Source organism: Puntigrus tetrazona, chromosome 25, assembly GCF_018831695.1.
Source record: "Puntigrus tetrazona isolate hp1 chromosome 25, ASM1883169v1, whole genome shotgun sequence".
NCBI classification, from domain to species: Eukaryota; Metazoa; Chordata; class Actinopteri; order Cypriniformes; family Cyprinidae; genus Puntigrus; species Puntigrus tetrazona.
In genome coordinates, this window is record NC_056723.1 from 1,017,585 (window position 1) to 1,035,084 (window position 17,500).

At 42.7% G+C, this 17,500-nt stretch overlaps 1 protein-coding gene across 6 annotated transcripts in view; it reads right to left on the reverse strand.

The window, feature by feature from the left end:
- The window catches only part of znf609a (zinc finger protein 609a), an 86,483-nt gene that overhangs the window by 1,477 nt on the left and 67,506 nt on the right, over positions 1-17,500 (reverse strand). For all 6 annotated transcript variants that reach the window (XM_043227681.1, XM_043227682.1, XM_043227684.1 and 3 more), the window contains 6 exons: positions 8,269-8,356; positions 4,249-6,580; positions 3,643-4,075; positions 3,211-3,546; positions 2,218-2,296; positions 1-1,483 (listed from right to left, as the gene is read on the reverse strand). The exon at positions 1-1,483 is cut by the window's left edge and continues 1,477 nt beyond it. In XM_043227681.1, the coding sequence (XP_043083616.1) occupies positions 2,223-2,296; positions 3,211-3,546; positions 3,643-4,075; positions 4,249-6,580; positions 8,269-8,356 (3,263 nt within the window). In that variant the 3' untranslated portion in view covers positions 1-1,483; positions 2,218-2,222. The remainder of the gene's footprint in view (positions 1,484-2,217; positions 2,297-3,210; positions 3,547-3,642; positions 4,076-4,248; positions 6,581-8,268; positions 8,357-17,500) is intronic.

A 17,500-nucleotide genomic window follows, 5' to 3' on the forward strand; every position in this document is an offset into this window, starting at 1 on the left:
TAGTAAGAAAATCCAATAGCATCCAACAACCTTTTTTTAAAATAATTCCTTTGTACAATATATACAGAAAGCACATAGTGAGGGAGAAAAGGAAGGACGCCTGCTTGTGTCGCATTGCTCTGTTTGGATTAATGCTTTTACCGAGTGCTGGATTATACCATGCAGACGTTCAGAAGAACAGGAGGGAACGGGTTTCCAGGTCTTCCTTGTTTCGTGCTCTGCAAGTCTGTGGATCGGAGGACCGACCCGTAGTAGAAGAAGTCTAGAAGCTGGATGCCGGCTCTAAGCCTCTATTGGGGAACACCTTCTCGGATCGCTCAAAGCCTTCAAGGTTCGCCCCATTTTGGACTTCACTCATGCAGTCTGGCATGAGATTCGCAAGCAGCAAAGTATCCGTGCGTGAAGGTTCAGTTCGTGACCAGACACACACAGTTCAGTAGAGTCTGGTAACTCCATTGGCAAACACACACATCGCTTCCCAAATGACTATCTAGAGCCCGGGAGAAGCAGACAGCCTCGTGTCCGTATGTGATAAAGGTTCGATACAGGCCGGAAATCCAGTAAGGAAGTCAAAGTTCCTGCTTTTTGGGACACTCCGTGTAAGCATGTCCGAGAGCAGCCAACGCTTCGTCTTTCTTTCTCCACGATCCGGATAATCGGAAAACACCAGAAGACCAATCGCTTAACTGAAAACCGAGTCATTGTTGAATCAACCATTGCGAAGCAAAGATGCCCCATTCGAGAACAAAACATTTGCAAAAAACGACCAGTGCTAAGCTGACTGAGCAATTTGTTCATCATCCATTAATGAGTAAGAAACGTAACTATGAACGATAGACGGGGGAAGTGCGTTTAAAAAAAATCCATCTCGGACAAAGAACCGCCGAGTATGTTGCTTCGCAATGGTGACGTGAACTTGAATTTACTGCCCTGAATGAACTGAGTGAAGAAAACCGAGCCTTATCCACTTGCATAGTCCACAAATAAATTGTAAATGTATGAAGATGAAGAGCGGCACTAAAGACGCTGGAATCCTTCAGGCCAAAAAAAAGAACAACCTCGGTAATCCTCTTGGCTCTAGAGCAGCAGTCCAGATCAGTAGCACTCCATGCTTTTCCCATGCTTTAAACACAACGTAGTGACTTCCAAAATATCTTTGCATCCAGGTTCATTCAAGATTTCCCAAACTCTGCAGGTCCATGTTTTCACGGAGAGCTTGCGCATCTTGCGGCGTTTCTGCAGACAGGTTGCGTCTCCTCTCTCCTGAGTATGTAGCCAGCAGCACAGAGAGGGAAGTGTCCGGATGTGTGGAGATAGAAGCCTGGGCATCCACGTTCTCCTCTCGGTCGGTGTTGGTCAAAGACGCCGGGAAAAAGAACCGTATAGAAATCGGGAACATCATTGAACTGATGTCATAAGCTCCACATCACATCCTCATGTGAACCAGTCACATGTCTGCAGAAAAACAGCCGGTTACTTCTCCCTAGAATGGAAATGAGAATAAAACGATATATTTATATATATTTTGCATTTCATAAATTTTTTAAATATGGTAAACAACTCTATAGGCAGCAGACAAGTGCATATGACACTAAGCAGCCAATGTAGTATGAAAAATTATGATTTTATTTTATTATTTTGACCACTAGAGGACAGCAAAGACTGTACAGCACATAATTTCAAATAATTAGTCAAGGATAACACAATTTAGGGCTGGATGATACATCAATATTATTTTGTAAGCAATATAAAATTAACTTGCGTTGTGAATATTGTGGTTTTAATACGCATTTTATTGCCTATTAAGCTTTTAAAGACCAAGGGAGATGCCTAGTTATGCATCCAATTCTTGTGCCTCAGTACTTGTGTGCGAGATAATAGGAGCAAAAATGAGTTAGGAGGTTCAATTCATTTCTGCAGCTCATGTTAGTTCATCCATTGTCAGTGTCACCTCATAGCATTTTTGCATGCTTTAAAATATACATATGGTAAATATGTAAAACCAAAAAAATTAATGTAGAATTATTTAAGTCAAATTAAACTGAAATATTCAAGATATTCATATTAAATAATTTGTTTCAAATATTTTAAATCTACCAAGCAAAAATGACAAAAAATGGTTCTTCTGCTAAAAGATATTTAGAAGTGGTGGGAAATACTGTATATGTAACTACTGCCCAATGCATGAAGTAAAATCATAAAGATGAGTCCTCTTACCATTCTCACCTCCGTGCTGGAGGATAAAGCGACGGGGCGGAGGCTTGTTGACTGGCAACAATGGCTGAAGAGGAGATACCTGCGAAATGGAGAAACACCTTGATTACATATCAGCGTTTCTGAAAAGACTAGTTTTAAAAACGCATTCCATTTCTGCGATGACATGAAAATCCTTCACTGATTTTTCAGTACGCTTACATGAGAATTATTACAGAGACAGCTGATGTTAATGACGTAAATTAACTGCTATACTGCTATAATTACAATTGCTGTTCATCAGCAAGAATGAGTCGTCTCGGGGAGTGATTCGTTCAGTCACGCATGAACAGCATCCTATAGGACCGTTTTTGAGTCTTCGAGTTTGAGTCGTTCGTTTATCACGTGCCGGCCCCGCAAGCTTTTATCAGTGCAGTAAGAGCCGCAAAGAGACTTAATAATAATAACCAACTCATTATTACCTGTTGCCACGTTTAGTGTTATGGAAAAGAATCATCAAGAGAAACAGTTTATAAATGTTAAGACTAGGAAAACATCGTGTAACCGAGTAAATAATAATTACAATAAAGACGATAATGATAATTGAGAAGGTTGTAAGTTACATTTCTCTATTCAATGCTGTCTTATCACGTGACAGAAGAATGAACGACTCGAGAGATGAACTAATCAATTCTCTTTCCGACTTGCACTGCACAAGTTACCTTTATGGCCGTTCACGTTATGAACAAACCACTTAAACCCGAAGACTTGATAGATAAGGTGAGATAAGCTAATAAGACCCAGGTAAACAATTAATTAATCGTTTTCTCATATCATTATAGTTTTGTATTGTCTGTAATGTGATCAGTGTTTGCGTAAGTGGTAGATATGTTAGGAAAGTGACATAACATTTTAATTATGTTTTGTCAAAATGAGCGAAATGAAAAAGATTTGATCCGAACTTCCCATCACCAACGCCTAGTGTGACTACACCCCTAAGCTATTTTTCTTGTTTACCTGTAGCATAGGACAGGTCATACTGTCCTGGGAGTAGTGGATAGCCAAGGTGATGGTGGGAAGGCATGATCCTCTGAGAAGGCGAAGATCTCGGACGTTCGCTCTCTCTTTCCCTCTCGCTCACACTTCTGTCTCTATCATGGGGCGTCTTTTCACCCACCGTGGGCGACTTGCTCTTGTATTGGCTAGCATGCTGATGCAGGATGTCCAGAGCTTTAGAATCAGGTGCAGACTTGCCACTCACCGTAGGACTGGCACGAGCCTTCTCACCCTCCTCTCCAGGTGGCATCTTACTGCCATACGGAGAAAAAGAGTACCCTGGTGACAGGTACGACCCTAGAAAAGGGGTGAAATTAATAGTGGCCCTTAATGTAAGGTCAAATTAAATACTTTCCCTAAGGTGGTTTATAGTTAGCTCCACAAAGGACTTACCAGGGTAATTCTGCATCATGACAGCAGGCATCCCTCTATATCCCGGATGACTGGGGTCATAACCCTGGCCATAGGGGTATCCGTGCATGTAAGACATATAAGACTGGTGCTGCGGCAGAGGTGAGGAAAACTGCATATGTGCTCGTGGATCTTTGCTGACTCTATGCTCCTCTGCAGCAGACGACGTTCGCGGTTCGGCGCATTCCTTGCTTTCCTCTTTAGAGGGAGTGTCTTTAGGACGCTGCCTTTCATCTTTGCCTTTCCGGTCTCTCTCGCGGTCTCTGTCCCTATCTCTTTCCCTTTCACGCTCACGATCTCTCTCTCGCTCTCTCTCTCTTTCTCTCTCTTCCTTCCATCTCTCCTCATCAATCTGTTTCTGAGCATCAGGGTACTTGCTGGGGTAAACGTAGGGCCACAGTCGAGAGTCCGGCTCCTGGGAAGGAGTTTAAAATGCCCATTATTAAAGAACAATAAGTGCATAGTCTGGATGCACGTATTATCAAAATGTCACTCAAGAGTTGTACAGTTTCTCTGAAAATCGATAAAGGTTAAAACTGTGATAAAAATAAATCAACATCAATACTGTAGAAAGAAGAAGTTTCATACCTGTCTGTACATGTACATTGCCTGCTCCATAGCCGATCTCCCAGACTCGAGTCCTGGTTTCTGCTCATCTTTCACATGATGTCCAGCTTCACTCAGCTTCATTTTCAACCCCTCACCTGGCTGGGACTGTCCCTTGCCATCTTCTCCTTTAGGGATAATGACTGACTTGCCAGGCTCAGAGGGATCTTTGGGCTTGCCTTGTGGGGCCGGTTTGCCCAAATCTGAGAGACTTGGCGCTTTAGACAAGGTAGGAGGAACCGAAGCTTTCTGCTTCCATTCTTCTTGCTTCATGGATGCTTCCCTATCCTTCTGAGCAGCCTCTGATTTCTTCTCTGCAGCACGATGCTGTTCAGCTGCTTGTCGTTGCCGGTCTTCACACTGCTGCCTGTAAGCTGGGTTTGTGCTCATCAGATGGTTATGGTAGGCCTGATCAGGTGAATAGCCATAGGGAGGTACGTAAGCATACTGATTGTAATAGAGGGGCTGCATGAACATGCTAGAACGCTGCTGAATGACTGAAGGCTGTGGTGGCTGCTGAGAGGATGCACCTATTTCTGGCTTTCGATCCTCTGAAGGCTCTGATTTGCCCTTGTCGTTTCCAGGTTCTGGATCTTCCTCCTTTTTCACCTTGACTGCACTATCTTGCAAGGATGTGACAGTGTTAGAAACTCCTGGACTGGGGTTTGGGTTGACATAATTGGGTGAGTAGTATGTTTCATAACCTGGATAATAAGAAGAGTCTTTGTTTGGTGGTTGAGATGGGAACAGGGATTTCTTGGCACCTTCCCGAACTGCCTGATCCTCAGACTTGACCTTCACTCCCTCTACTTTGCCCTCTCCATCTTCCCCTGCATCAGAGATGTCCGAGTACGCTGGGCTGTTGGTCTTCACAGAAGAGTTATCGGCCCCATTTTGGGTAACCACATGAAGTGGAGTGAGAGGTTGCGCCATTCCCCCACTTTCTATCCGACTGGCCACACCTATAGAAGGACTGGGTGAATTATCAGAGAAGCTGTAGATTTTGTCCGCCTCTGCTTTTATGCTGGCTAGCCGACTTTGATGTGGGTCTGTGGATCCATTTAACAGCCCCTCGCTCTTGCTGCCTTGGTCTGAACTCTCAGAATATGGGCTTTTACCTTCTTCAGGTTTCCCTCCTTTGCCCGGCGCTTTTGGACTGTCTCCTTCTTTACCACCCTCCTTCTTTTTCTTATCTTTCTTTTTCTTGTCCTTAGAGCTGCCCAAGGCTGGGTTCATTGAGGGATCCCCCATTACTGCAGGTTTGGGTTGAATAGTTTTTAGTTGGGGGCTCTTGCTAATGGACTGTACCACGGAGCCCATGCTGGAGGAGGAGCCAGAATTAGGGGCAGGGAAGCCAGAGGTTGGTAAGTTGTACAACTGCTGTGGAGGTAAGGAAGGAACGAGGGGCCTTGCAGACTTCATTGCCTTCTGAGCAAGCTTGTCCGCTTTGGTACCACTGCCAGACTTCTTAGCTTTGTCCAAACCTCTTTTATCGTCAATGCCATCGTTGCTCGTCTCATCTGTAAGACATGGGCCATCTTCACAGCCATCCATGGGCACACCAGAGTCATGCTCAGGATCGGATTTCTTCTTGCCAGGCTGCTTGGAGCTGAACTTTCCTGATGACGGAGATGGGCTCTGGGCATCAAATCCTCTGCCTTTGGGGGTGATTGAGCGTGCAGGAGATGCACATCCCTTCTGAGAGATGGATGCACCATTGCAACTGCCTGGCTCTGGATGCAAAGTGGAGTCTTCACCATATTCGCTATCACCATCTATGTCCAGCTTGATGTCATCGTCATTGTGAGCACGTGCCTGGTGATACTTCAAGCCGTTAATGTGCTTGTACTTCTTGTTGCAGTTGGGATGGGGGCAATCGATAAGCACCGGCGAGGGGCAGTTGCGATCCAAAGAGGGAGGCAAGGATTCAGCTTTGATGTTGGAGAGGGGAAGAACAGTATGAGGTATTCCACTGTTTGAATTGGTGCGCATTCGTTTGCTACCCTTAGTGTCCTCTGAACTAGAATTGGGCTCCATGTCTGAGACGGGTTTATTCTTGCGTTTGTTAGCAGATGAAGGACTAGCTTTTACATCCTCAGTGTTGCTGTTTGGTGGTGTGCGCCGCTCAGAGGAATTCTGACTGCCCCGTCGCCCTTTGCTGTTGGACGCGGCTCGAGTCTTGCTGTTGTTGCTGCCTTTGTTATCAGAAGAGTTGCTGTTCTCGTTGACGGGCGTATTGCTATTGGGCCTCATCCTTTTCCCCCGTCCACGCCCATTCCTCATCTCCAGGTCACTTGTGGGTGACTCACAGAACCTGAGCAAGCAGAAGATGAAAAAAATAAGTTATATATGAAAAAGTACTTTTCCAGCGACACTGAATTTAGAGTCATCAATCAAATAGACCTCTCACAATTATCTGCAAACCACAAAGGGTGCTAACAGTGCTGCAGATATTCTCTTGGATGAGAGATGGCCTCTCTTCTAAATCAGCCTCTCCATTTGGATGCTATAAGTGCTTCTCCAGTGGGCCCTGGAGAGCCAGCAACGTGCTGTGCGTTTTTATCCTCTCGTTATCCCTGATCTCGACAGCAATGCTTGTTCTGATGAATTGCATGCAGTGCCACACTGCTGCAGGATTAAGCCAGGGTGACCTGGCTGCTGATTAGATGCAGTGTGATAACATCCTCCAACAGATAAGGCACAGACTCAGAGGCAAGATCAACCAGAGAGCTCGATCAAAGCACAGGCATTAAACCGTAGCAAAACAAAGCAGTTAAGGAAGCTACCTTAGTGCCCACAGTGCTCAGAACAGGATTGAGATTTTTAAGTCCCTTCAGAACAAAATAATGACATATCATTGGCTGATAGGTAATGTTAATATGTATTTAAAATCAGTCTGTCAAATACAATCGTGCATTTTCATCAACTGAGGGTTAAAAGGAACGAGATATGGTCTATTTATAAAATACATCTCACTATATTATTTTCAGATGGTGCATCAACTAACTGGATTACAAGTTAACACCCAAGTCATCACTATAATACCGAGTTTGTGTCAGACCTGTCAATGGAAGCTTCTGCAAAGTTGATAGTAAAAAGCAAAAAAAAAAAAATACAGGAATGACTTTTGCACTGATCTTTAATTGCTTTAACCTGTTCCAGGGACTACGTGAGACTCAAAGCAGCTGTGACTGGAAAGCAAACATACAGAAGAAACACTCCTATATGAATGCACTGCATCATCTTCACCGACACTCTCCCCAGGGGCTAATGCTCCGTTAGTAATGTTTGCCTGCAGCCTCCTGCAGCCAGCAGATAAAGTGCACCATGGAAATACAGCCTTTTCTGGAACATTACGATTAGAAATTACAAGCTACCTCCTGAGGCAGAGTCTCTTAAATGTACACCGTGTTATGTACAGCAAATTATTTGTGCCATGCAGTGCTGGTATCTGACCTTGGGCAGGATACAGCATTAAAAAAAACAAAAACATTTTGGTGTTTGAGTGTCTATACTGTAAAAAAAAAAAACAACGTTGGCAAGGTCAGAAAGAAGCCTCACCACACTATTATTGGCTCAAGCTATACTAGCCCCAATCTTTGTGTCAGGGAAGACTTTCAAGGCATTAGGACTGAAATGCTGGTCTGTGAGGGACTACTGCTGTTTTAGATCGATTCATGGAATAGAAAAGACAATGAGGGGAGGGGCTGGGAGAAATCAATTCCTTTATGATGCTGCATTTCAAAAGGTGTGTGTCAACAGGGTTTTTTTTTTTGAGACATTGCCCTCCAATGTTTCCTTCATTACTGCAATGATAGCACACAAAAGCCCAGAGGAGATGATGAGAGAGTCAGGTATGTAGTAGCCAGAATTCAAACGGATATATTGTTCAAAAATTAACGTCATACTGTATTTATTTGGCAAAGCTGCGTCACATACTGACCGGTTTCATAAGCTGAACATATGAATCTGTAAATTACGCTGAATGATGTTGAAGCTTACCGTGGGGGAGCCCAGTCATGTCGAGTGCAGTCTAACAGAGTGCCCACATACGTCTTGTTCCTCCAGGTAACATTTACAACCAGCATACCTGCAGAAAAAAAAACAATATAGGAAATAAGGCTTCAACTACTGAAACACAATAAAGCCTCAAGTCATGCTTTCTTTTAAGCTAAACAATTGCATCTTTTAACAAACTGCGATCATTTCAAGTCAAAGACCCAGACTGCCCTAGTGGGAAATAAACATACTAAAATATATAAAATATGTTCATTTCATGCTAAGTATACTACAAATGCATTAACATACTTGTGTACTTAAACAAATTACCCTGCAATTGCACTTTTACTACACTAAACAGGGATACTTGTAGCCTGCTAAACTGGAACAACTAATTTCCTACTTAATGCATTTTAATTGTGCGGTAGTAGTGTTGATGTACTGATAGTGCTAAAAATGGAACTATTCCAAGTATACTTTGTGTGCATTTTAAATAGCTTGCATTTTAAGATAGAAAAATGCTAATAGTACTTAATGGGGCTGCACGATAATCATCGTCAGTGAATGATTATCGCGCAGCCGTAATACTTAATATGAAATCAATGCATCTTAAATAGGCTGTTTTACTAGGGTAGGTTTGTATGCAATGCCATTGTGAACAAAAAGCATTAGCCTTGTTCTTGATCTACAAAGTGAGATTTGGGGGAAAAAAAGAAGGAAAAGGAGATAAATGAGTGCTTGTTGGCACAAGTACACTGCCGATTTTACATTCCTCAGCACAGATGTCCAAATCTAGAACACCTCCTGTATAAAGACAACAGGAACAGCAGGGTGCACAGAATTAGTATGCACCCTGGTATATTAGTATGCAGAGGGAAGCAAAGGATAGAGAGAGAAAAAGAAATGGTGGAGGGGAACACTGGTCAGCCCATCTGACAATTCTGCAGCATGCAGGGACTCAGTATACTATATTTTATGTTTGTTTTGAACTGGAATCCATCCAAAAAAAGAATGATCCGCATCCAGCACTCCCAAGATCTGTCAAGTTCAATCTCAGCTTGTGTGCCATCTGCTTGACATTTAGCACAACAAAATCCAGACGCTGAAAGATGCAGAGTGCCAAAAGAGTGACAGGAAATTAGCCTTCACCTACTGAACCTCATTTGTTAACACCAGGTGGCAGCAGCTATCATTTTTTAGGGATGGAGTATCAGGAAACATCAAGTGTCTGGAAGACGGTACACACCTCTACAACTCCCCAGCCACCCACAACGCAATTCCACCGTGCACACTCAATCAAGCGCCTGACCTTCCTAAACGCCACAAAAAAACAGATCTATGGTGCTTCTGAGGACAGCCCCGGCAACCTCTCATTGTGACTGACAAAGCACACAAGAGATATCTGTTTGATTTCAAGCTGCAAGGCGCTATTCGCAATGGGGCATCAATTGCCTGCTTCTAAAACAGCTTATCAAGAGGTGCCAGGCAATAAAAATTTCACACCGCAGTCGACTGCAAAGGGAGACAAAAAAACCCTCCATGTGTTTAGTTCTGCCTTTCACGCTGCGTTTCCTTGACAACTGGCAACTGTGAGCAGCCACTGCAACGGCGCTCATTCCATCTCAATGACACAAGTGGGGAAATCGAGCAGAATACTCGAATCACGTCTCCAAATGGGAAATGTCGATAATTGGCCTTTTGTACGCGACTGAAAAAAATACCAGTACATCTGCTAACAATTAGCATGACATCAGCTGTTGTTGGAACGGCGATTGTTACCGCTGAAACCGGACCCAGGACCACCGACGTGGCAAGGTGAATTACAAAGTTAACCAACCTGCCAATTCTGTGTCATTTTCTAAAACGTACTAGATTATTTCCAATGGCACAAGGACCTTATTCCAGCACCCTATAAAAGGAAGCTGTAATTGGAACCCTGTCTGATTCTTTCGGCTTCAGAGCCTCATTAAAACACATTAAAACAGACCAGTACAGTACAGGCCGGGAAACAGGTGTGTACTCGCTTCCAGAAATAATAAAGAGTATTATGACACAGGTGTGCCACGCAGCCAACAGGAAAACGTAGAGAGTATATGTATGTGCGTAACTCTCATTCCCTGCCAGTGACCTCTACGTGTCAGCAAGTCTCTCGACGAAACCTGAGCACTAGTCGTCAGCTTTGAAGCGACATTTGCACCCTTGCACCGGAGACCTTTACTGCAGACTACTTTAGTTTTTATAAGCTAAGAGAGAGTGCAGCCACCCGCTCACACAATGTCTGCTGTATAACTGCAGGTGTGGCTGCAAATTCTCCCGCATGGCTCATGTTTCCACAGTAGGTGCTTAATTCTGTAAATGGAAGCCCTGACCTGCTCAGACCGACAGCCTCCTAATGTTTACCAAACAAAAATGGTCTTCCCAGCAAATATGGAACATTCCCTCATGTTAGCGTTTGGTTCATGTTCGGTTATTTTTTCTGGGAACCAAAAAGCATTAAGAAATTTCTCTAGAAATTCTCTAAAAGTTTTTTTCTTTTTCGCAACCAGAATATTTTTATGCGTAAATTGGAATGCAAACAACAAAACTCAATGGATAAATTCATGAATTCAAAAAGTGCATAAAAAGCTGTTGAGCACAATTGAGTAGGAGAAACGTTTTAGGTTTATTATATTCAGTTTCTTCTCCTACTTTTCTTAGAGATATTTAATGTCAGTTTATCAGAAAGTGACGATTTTGTTGTTTTTGACTGGTTGGATGGAAAATCTTATTTATTCGTAAATGTTTTATCTGATATTCCAGTAAATTTAGCATCTTTAGATGGAAACATAGCTATTGCTACAAAGGCGTTTCTAATTAAATACCATACAGTTCTCTAAATATGCTATTTACTTTTGTATACCCAAAGAAGTGTCAGAATATTCTGAGAACCCAAAGACTTTAACATGATGCCTTGAAACGAACTGCAATCTAGTCTTCAACAATCTCTCACTTCACAGCGCTATAAACACAGTATAGTAAAAACCTCCCCACACCCTATGTCTTCATTCATCTGTAATTAGTCACAGATAACCTGTAAATCATCTTAGCATTCTCACAAGTTTGGTCGCAGACAGATTAAGACAGCGCTCCTAATTGTGAAGATTAAGGCAAGCGAGGCGATGAGAACTGGGGGTTGGAGGGCTGCTGGAACCAGCTACAAACAATGAGACATAAAACCCAACCTTGTTTCCATCTGCTCATGAAGCAGCCGTTTATTCACTCTCGAAAGCCGCCCAATCATTAACCAAGCTGTAACTCTCTCCCTCTCTCTGGGGAAGGGAGCCTCAGGCAGTTGGTTCCACTTATCTGGTGAATTCTTTCAACGTTACACATTTCCCTCTTCTCTATGCCAGCTAAATCTTATGCAATTCTGCAAATGGTTATCTGAACGGATCGACAAACAAGAATACATATCTTAATGCCACTCGGTTTGCAGTAAACCACAGCGCCGAAGCACGCCGAGCCAAGTCAGAGGTTTTGAGATGATCCTACGTGACAGATTCACTGCAGCCATCGACGTGTTAAAGCGCCATGTCATTGTTTGTTGATTTTGCAAGAGCTTGCCCAAACTTTCACTGTACGCCTTAACCCGGTGAAAATTTGAGAGGATGAATCATTACAAGTCTGTGGATAACGGAAAACGTGACGGCGAACAAGCTGAAAGCACTTGCTTCATTGTGCTCGCCTTGGCTGTTTTTCCCACTCGCTGTGCGGGGCTCTCAATGGCTGTTTTGCATACCTCTGTGCTGCCTAGCTGCCAAGAGAAGCAAATTGGTGTGCCAGACAAGTCCAAACTAAGACTGCAGGCTCATTTTCGGGGCTAAGAGAAGAGCTCGCTGTCTCACAGAGTTAAAAAATAGACACTAAAAAGTCCTGAATGATTGATGCTAGTCGACTGAGGGCTTGTTTGTTTGTTTTTGCTTTAGTTTGAAAGGGCAGGTAGAATTTTTACATAGAACCGCAAGCTACATTAAATGAAACTGACATGGGGAGCCAACAGTGTAAAAAGACTGGATGAACGACCCTTTAAAACACACCTGAAGAATCCCCAGGATCAAATGGCTTGACAAAAAGCTGAGAAATAACAAACATGGTGTATTCAGAGATAGAGGCTAAGAGTGCTGTCTGGTAGGACTGGCACGATACATGTATTTGCACCGAACCGTCACGGCACAGACATCTTGGATCGTTGCATGCAGACATACGACAAATACAGGCAACCCTAACCCAAATAATGTTACAATATTTTGTATTTATACATGTAGGTGTAAAGTTGTACTACTCTCTGTTCAAAATATGCATAGTATGTTCAGAATGCATGCATAGTATTTGTTTTATCGAACCGTGACCCCCGTAGCGAGGTATGAACCAAACTGTGACATCAGTGTATCGTGCCACCCCTACTTTTTGGGTTAGAACCTTGGCAATGACTGGAAGAGTGGAAGTCTGATCCCACCACCGCTTTACCCAAAGAGCAGTGTACTTGTCATCTTATATCCCGTTTTGACCCAGTGCCCTTGCCTCTGAGCAATAAAGGGGTCATCGCCATTGCTTCGGGCCCCTTAGTTCAACCTTCCCCCAATAGCCCCATCAAAGAGTATCCTATTGGAAACAAAGAACTGACAAGCCCAAAAGAGAAGAGGGGGGAAGCATAGGGGCCCTCACTGCCCGGGTCACCAGTCTAATTTCTCTTGCAAAGAGTTTCATTAATGGGCAAGCATGGTCCCCGTAATCTGCCCCTGTGTCCCGCTGGGTGCGAGGACGGGGCAATACTGCAGGTCCCCCGGCATTGACCCAGCACCTCCTTTCCCATTCTCTTTTAACTCATCATTCCCCATAGCCCCTCTTTTCACTGGCTGAAGGTCAGCTACAGAGAAAAAGGGAGGAAAAGGGCATCGGTGTGACCGGGTAAGACAAAGGCAGGCTAACAAGTCACTCAAGAGAGCTAAGAGAGAGTCCGTAATCAATGGCTTTTTAGAAGTTACTGTGTCTGATTAATTTGGGATTAGCCCAAACGCAGAGACAAAGACAAAAAGAGCAGAAGCAAGAGGTTGTTAAACAAATAGGATGTAGTATATACAGACAACAGCTCTCTCTCTCTCTCTGTGTGTATATGTCCACAATAAACAAATGCTTATTCAGTTATTTCAATTAACTCAAGTGGTAAAATCACAATAAATACAAAATGTTTTATAAGTGTAAATATTTTAACATGATTTTTGTCATGTGTACACATCTTTATTAATTAGATTTTTATATTTAAAAGGTAAACACATACATATATATATATATATATATATATATATATATATATATATATACACATATATATATATATATATATATATATATATATATATATATATATATATATATATATACATATACATATATATATATATACACACACACACACACACACACACACACATACATATACATATATATATATATATATATATAAATATTTATGTATTATATGTAATATAATGTATAGGACAAAAAAGGTCACATTCTTATGTACAAACGTAAGTGAGGGTGTGTTAAAAGATATACATATATAAAAACAAAGGAAATCCTGAACTGAAAATAAGCTCACGCTAATAAAAGACAACCACAAATTTTCCTGTTTGACATCTGTTTTTGCACAAGACCAGAGCAGAAACAATCCGTCATCTCAAAAAGAACTGGTTGTCAAAGACCTGATTTTTTTATGAGGTTGTGATCCTTTGACATGCTTGCTCGGGCGGCTGCCTCTACTGATTATCTGGGTCACATGACCAAGGTGAGCAGGTCTCCTGGGAGAGAAGAGAGAAGGGGAAGGAGGGGACGTGAAGGGGCCCTTCTTTTGTAATATCCACACTAGTGATTTGGCACAGCTGAGTAACTTGTGCTCAGCAGAGGGCTGAGAACATTCCCTTCCCCCCAGACATCCATCCTTAGCATCTCTTCCCAGCGGACGACGAAGGGTTGCCAGGTGGCAATTATAAACCCTTGAGTAGAGCGGGAGGATGGAATCCTAAGAGAGTGAAAGGTGCACGGCAAAACTTGCCATTCAAACCTGGAAAATAAGCACAAAGACTCCCGTCTTCCCAGGCGATATCTCTTTAGCATTACAGAAGACAGCTCTGAGAAACGAATGCCAAAAACGTTGAGGCTGCTCTTAGCTGGCATGTCTTCATCGTTTTGGATTTTGAGCTTGCAAAAGCCAGAGGAGAAATGCGAGCGAGAACGAGCTGCATCTGGTCATTGTTGTCCAATATTGACAGCCTGCCGAGCGCTGACAGGAACCGAGAAAGCTAGCTGGATCCCCGCTGCGAAATGTAAGAGCTGTTAGACGAGGAGGAGAAAGACTTTGATGGAAGATCTGAGGGGGAAAAAAGGAAGAGACGAAAAGGGAAGTGTGGAACAAAACCAAAAGCAGAGCGAGACCGAGTTGAGGCTTGACCACAAGCTGAGAGAGAAAGACAGGCTAGATCTGGCATGCTGTACGCGCTCGGCTTGGCGAGGTCCGTCCGACTGACAGAGAAAAGAAAGAGACAAGAGAGACTAAGAAAAGGAATGAATACCACTCTCTCCAGGGCAAACATGACAGCCCAACAGGGCTCTTTGTGCGTTTTCCAGACCGGCTTGCCTGAGCCGACATCCACATGTCAAGTGTCTGTCTTCATTACATTCCTTCAGAAAAGGGGACAATAGCCACGGCACTAGACTTCTGCTCTGGACTTGGACAACGCCACCGTGTTTATGACAGACGGTTGTGGAGAGATGGAAATGTGCCACCAAGAGAAACAGCTTTCAGACAGCTCCAAGGACCTCCTCACGGCAAAGTAAATAACCTTTAATTGTTTGGAAAGGTCTGGAGGTTCTCCAGAACAAAGTTTGTCTTAGATCCTTCGTCACTTTCCTGCTTCACAATCGCTTTTATTTCCGGGAAAGACAAAGGGTTTGCAGTTCAGGCTTATTTGAACCACAGAACATCACGCTTTGAAGACGGTAAACACGGGAGCGGTTATGGCCGACTCCCAGCAATAAGAGAAACTTGCTCAGAGATATTGGCACAAAGGACAGAAAAGACTCGGTATACGTGTGTAGAGGTTTGCCACCCGGACTCAGGAATCGAAATAACTGCGGCCTGCCAAACGCTCCGGTAGTTTCGCCAAAGCCAAGCTAGCGTCGTGCCAGGCCACCGCAGGGATGTTTTTCTGGCATGAAACTCCAGGAGCCATAAAGCACTGGAAGATTTGAGGCTGACATTTGAGAGTGTCAGCAGGTGGGGTCGACAAGAGACGAGGCTCCTGGCGCAGAAACGCATGTTGCTGTGCTGCTCTTGCAAAATGTCACTTTCTCTCAGCGTCCTGCCTTCTCACCCAATCTAATGTCTCCTCTCCGTGAACCTCCCGTTACTCGCTCTGGTTCTGATGAGCTGTCACGGGCTGATGGAGGAGGGTCTGGGTTGCCAGGTCAGGGGCACTTCCAATCTCCTCACGCTGACAGCCCAGAAGGAGAGCGATCTTTGATCCGCACGGTTCCCTTTAAATACTGCCGCCCCAAAGGTCAGTATTTGGTAGTCAAATTACAACGCAAAGAGCTTGTTTAGCCTTTAGGTGCAAATGAACATGACTTAAGTTAAACAGAATGCAACGTTTTGGATGAGAATCGCATGCATATGCAGAATAATTCATGCACCAGTGATGCAGAAAAACTAGCCAGCTGTGCAAGTAAATTTCTATTAGCTGGGGTGATTTATTCCGATTGTTAACACCTAGAACTACAAGACCTGTCAGCTTTAATTGTGAAAAATTCACCACAAAGGCCATTACTGGGCTTTGAAGAATGACTTAAAAAAAAAGAAAAGCTATAGTTATTAGAAATTAAATATTAATAACTTTTTGTAAAAAAAATTACACTAAACAAAAACATTTTTAATCCTGAATGAAACAAAGTTTTAGATGCACATTATACAACTTGAACTTCACAACACCACTTGCATTAAATAAGATTCAACAATAAAGTAAATTATATCAGTTCAGCAACTGCCCTATCGGTAAGCCCCTCCCCTCGATCGCAGATGAGCCAATGGCAGTCGAGTATCAATCTGCATGGAGAGTGGAACTCAGACATCTGTAGGTTTCAGCACCAAAGAGAAACATTGGAATACCCAAAGCGTGCATCGTTTTTATGGGGTTTATGCTTCAAAAAAGGAAAAATGATGTTTCTGGGGTTTTTGTAACACTGGTTCCAGGTATCCTGGGAGGATCGGCAGTATAATTAATTTTATTCCATTTCCTGAATCCGAACAAAACAGAGCATTCAATGTCACCAAGCATTTAACCTCAACCTAAATTAAGAAAAAAAAAAAAAAACTTTCATTTTCTGGTTGTCATGCACATTAAATTACAATTTTCAAATTCCAACAATATTAGTCCGTATCTACAAACTCTAATGGCGGAGTGTCTTGTACAATGTAGGTCAAAAACGCAAACGAAGGTCTATGCTGCAACTTCATGTTAAACAGGTTAAATGTACATTAATTTAATCAGTTATCAGTGGTGACCGTACTCATTTAGAAATATTTTATAAATAACTCCAGAGTATTTAAATCCAATTTAGTGGACTTCTGTGTGCAAAATCATCATTTGACAAGGTTTTCACACTGCAGCTGTCGTTGTAAAACTGTCCGAGGTAGCAACAGTAACTAAGGGGGCGGGGCTTACCGATAGATCAACAGCACCAGATTAGTTTAGTCAAATGCATTTTACTTCGGCAGTCGTAAAATACTATAATATAATAAGATACCAAAACGAAGCTAAAACTGACTATGAAGGAAGAGAAAATGTTAACACCATGATTTACAATAAGAGTTATTTTTTTTAACATTAATTAGTTAACGCGACCTAAAGCATTTATTAATCTCAGCTAATTACATTCCCTAAAATAAGACCATGCACTAGCAGCTAACACCAACAACAGTCTACGATGGTTCACTAATAGTTAACTAATGTCAAAACCTTACTGTAAAGTATTTGTATGGAAACTAAACCAAATCAAAAGTACCGTTTTTTTAATTAAAGTGCATGTAACAACTCAACGAAAAACTCTGAGCTATAAAAACCCTGCCTCGTACGAACTAGCTTTATGTGAGCCGCAGTAGATCAGATGGACCAATAACCCACAAGTCCATCCATTACACAAC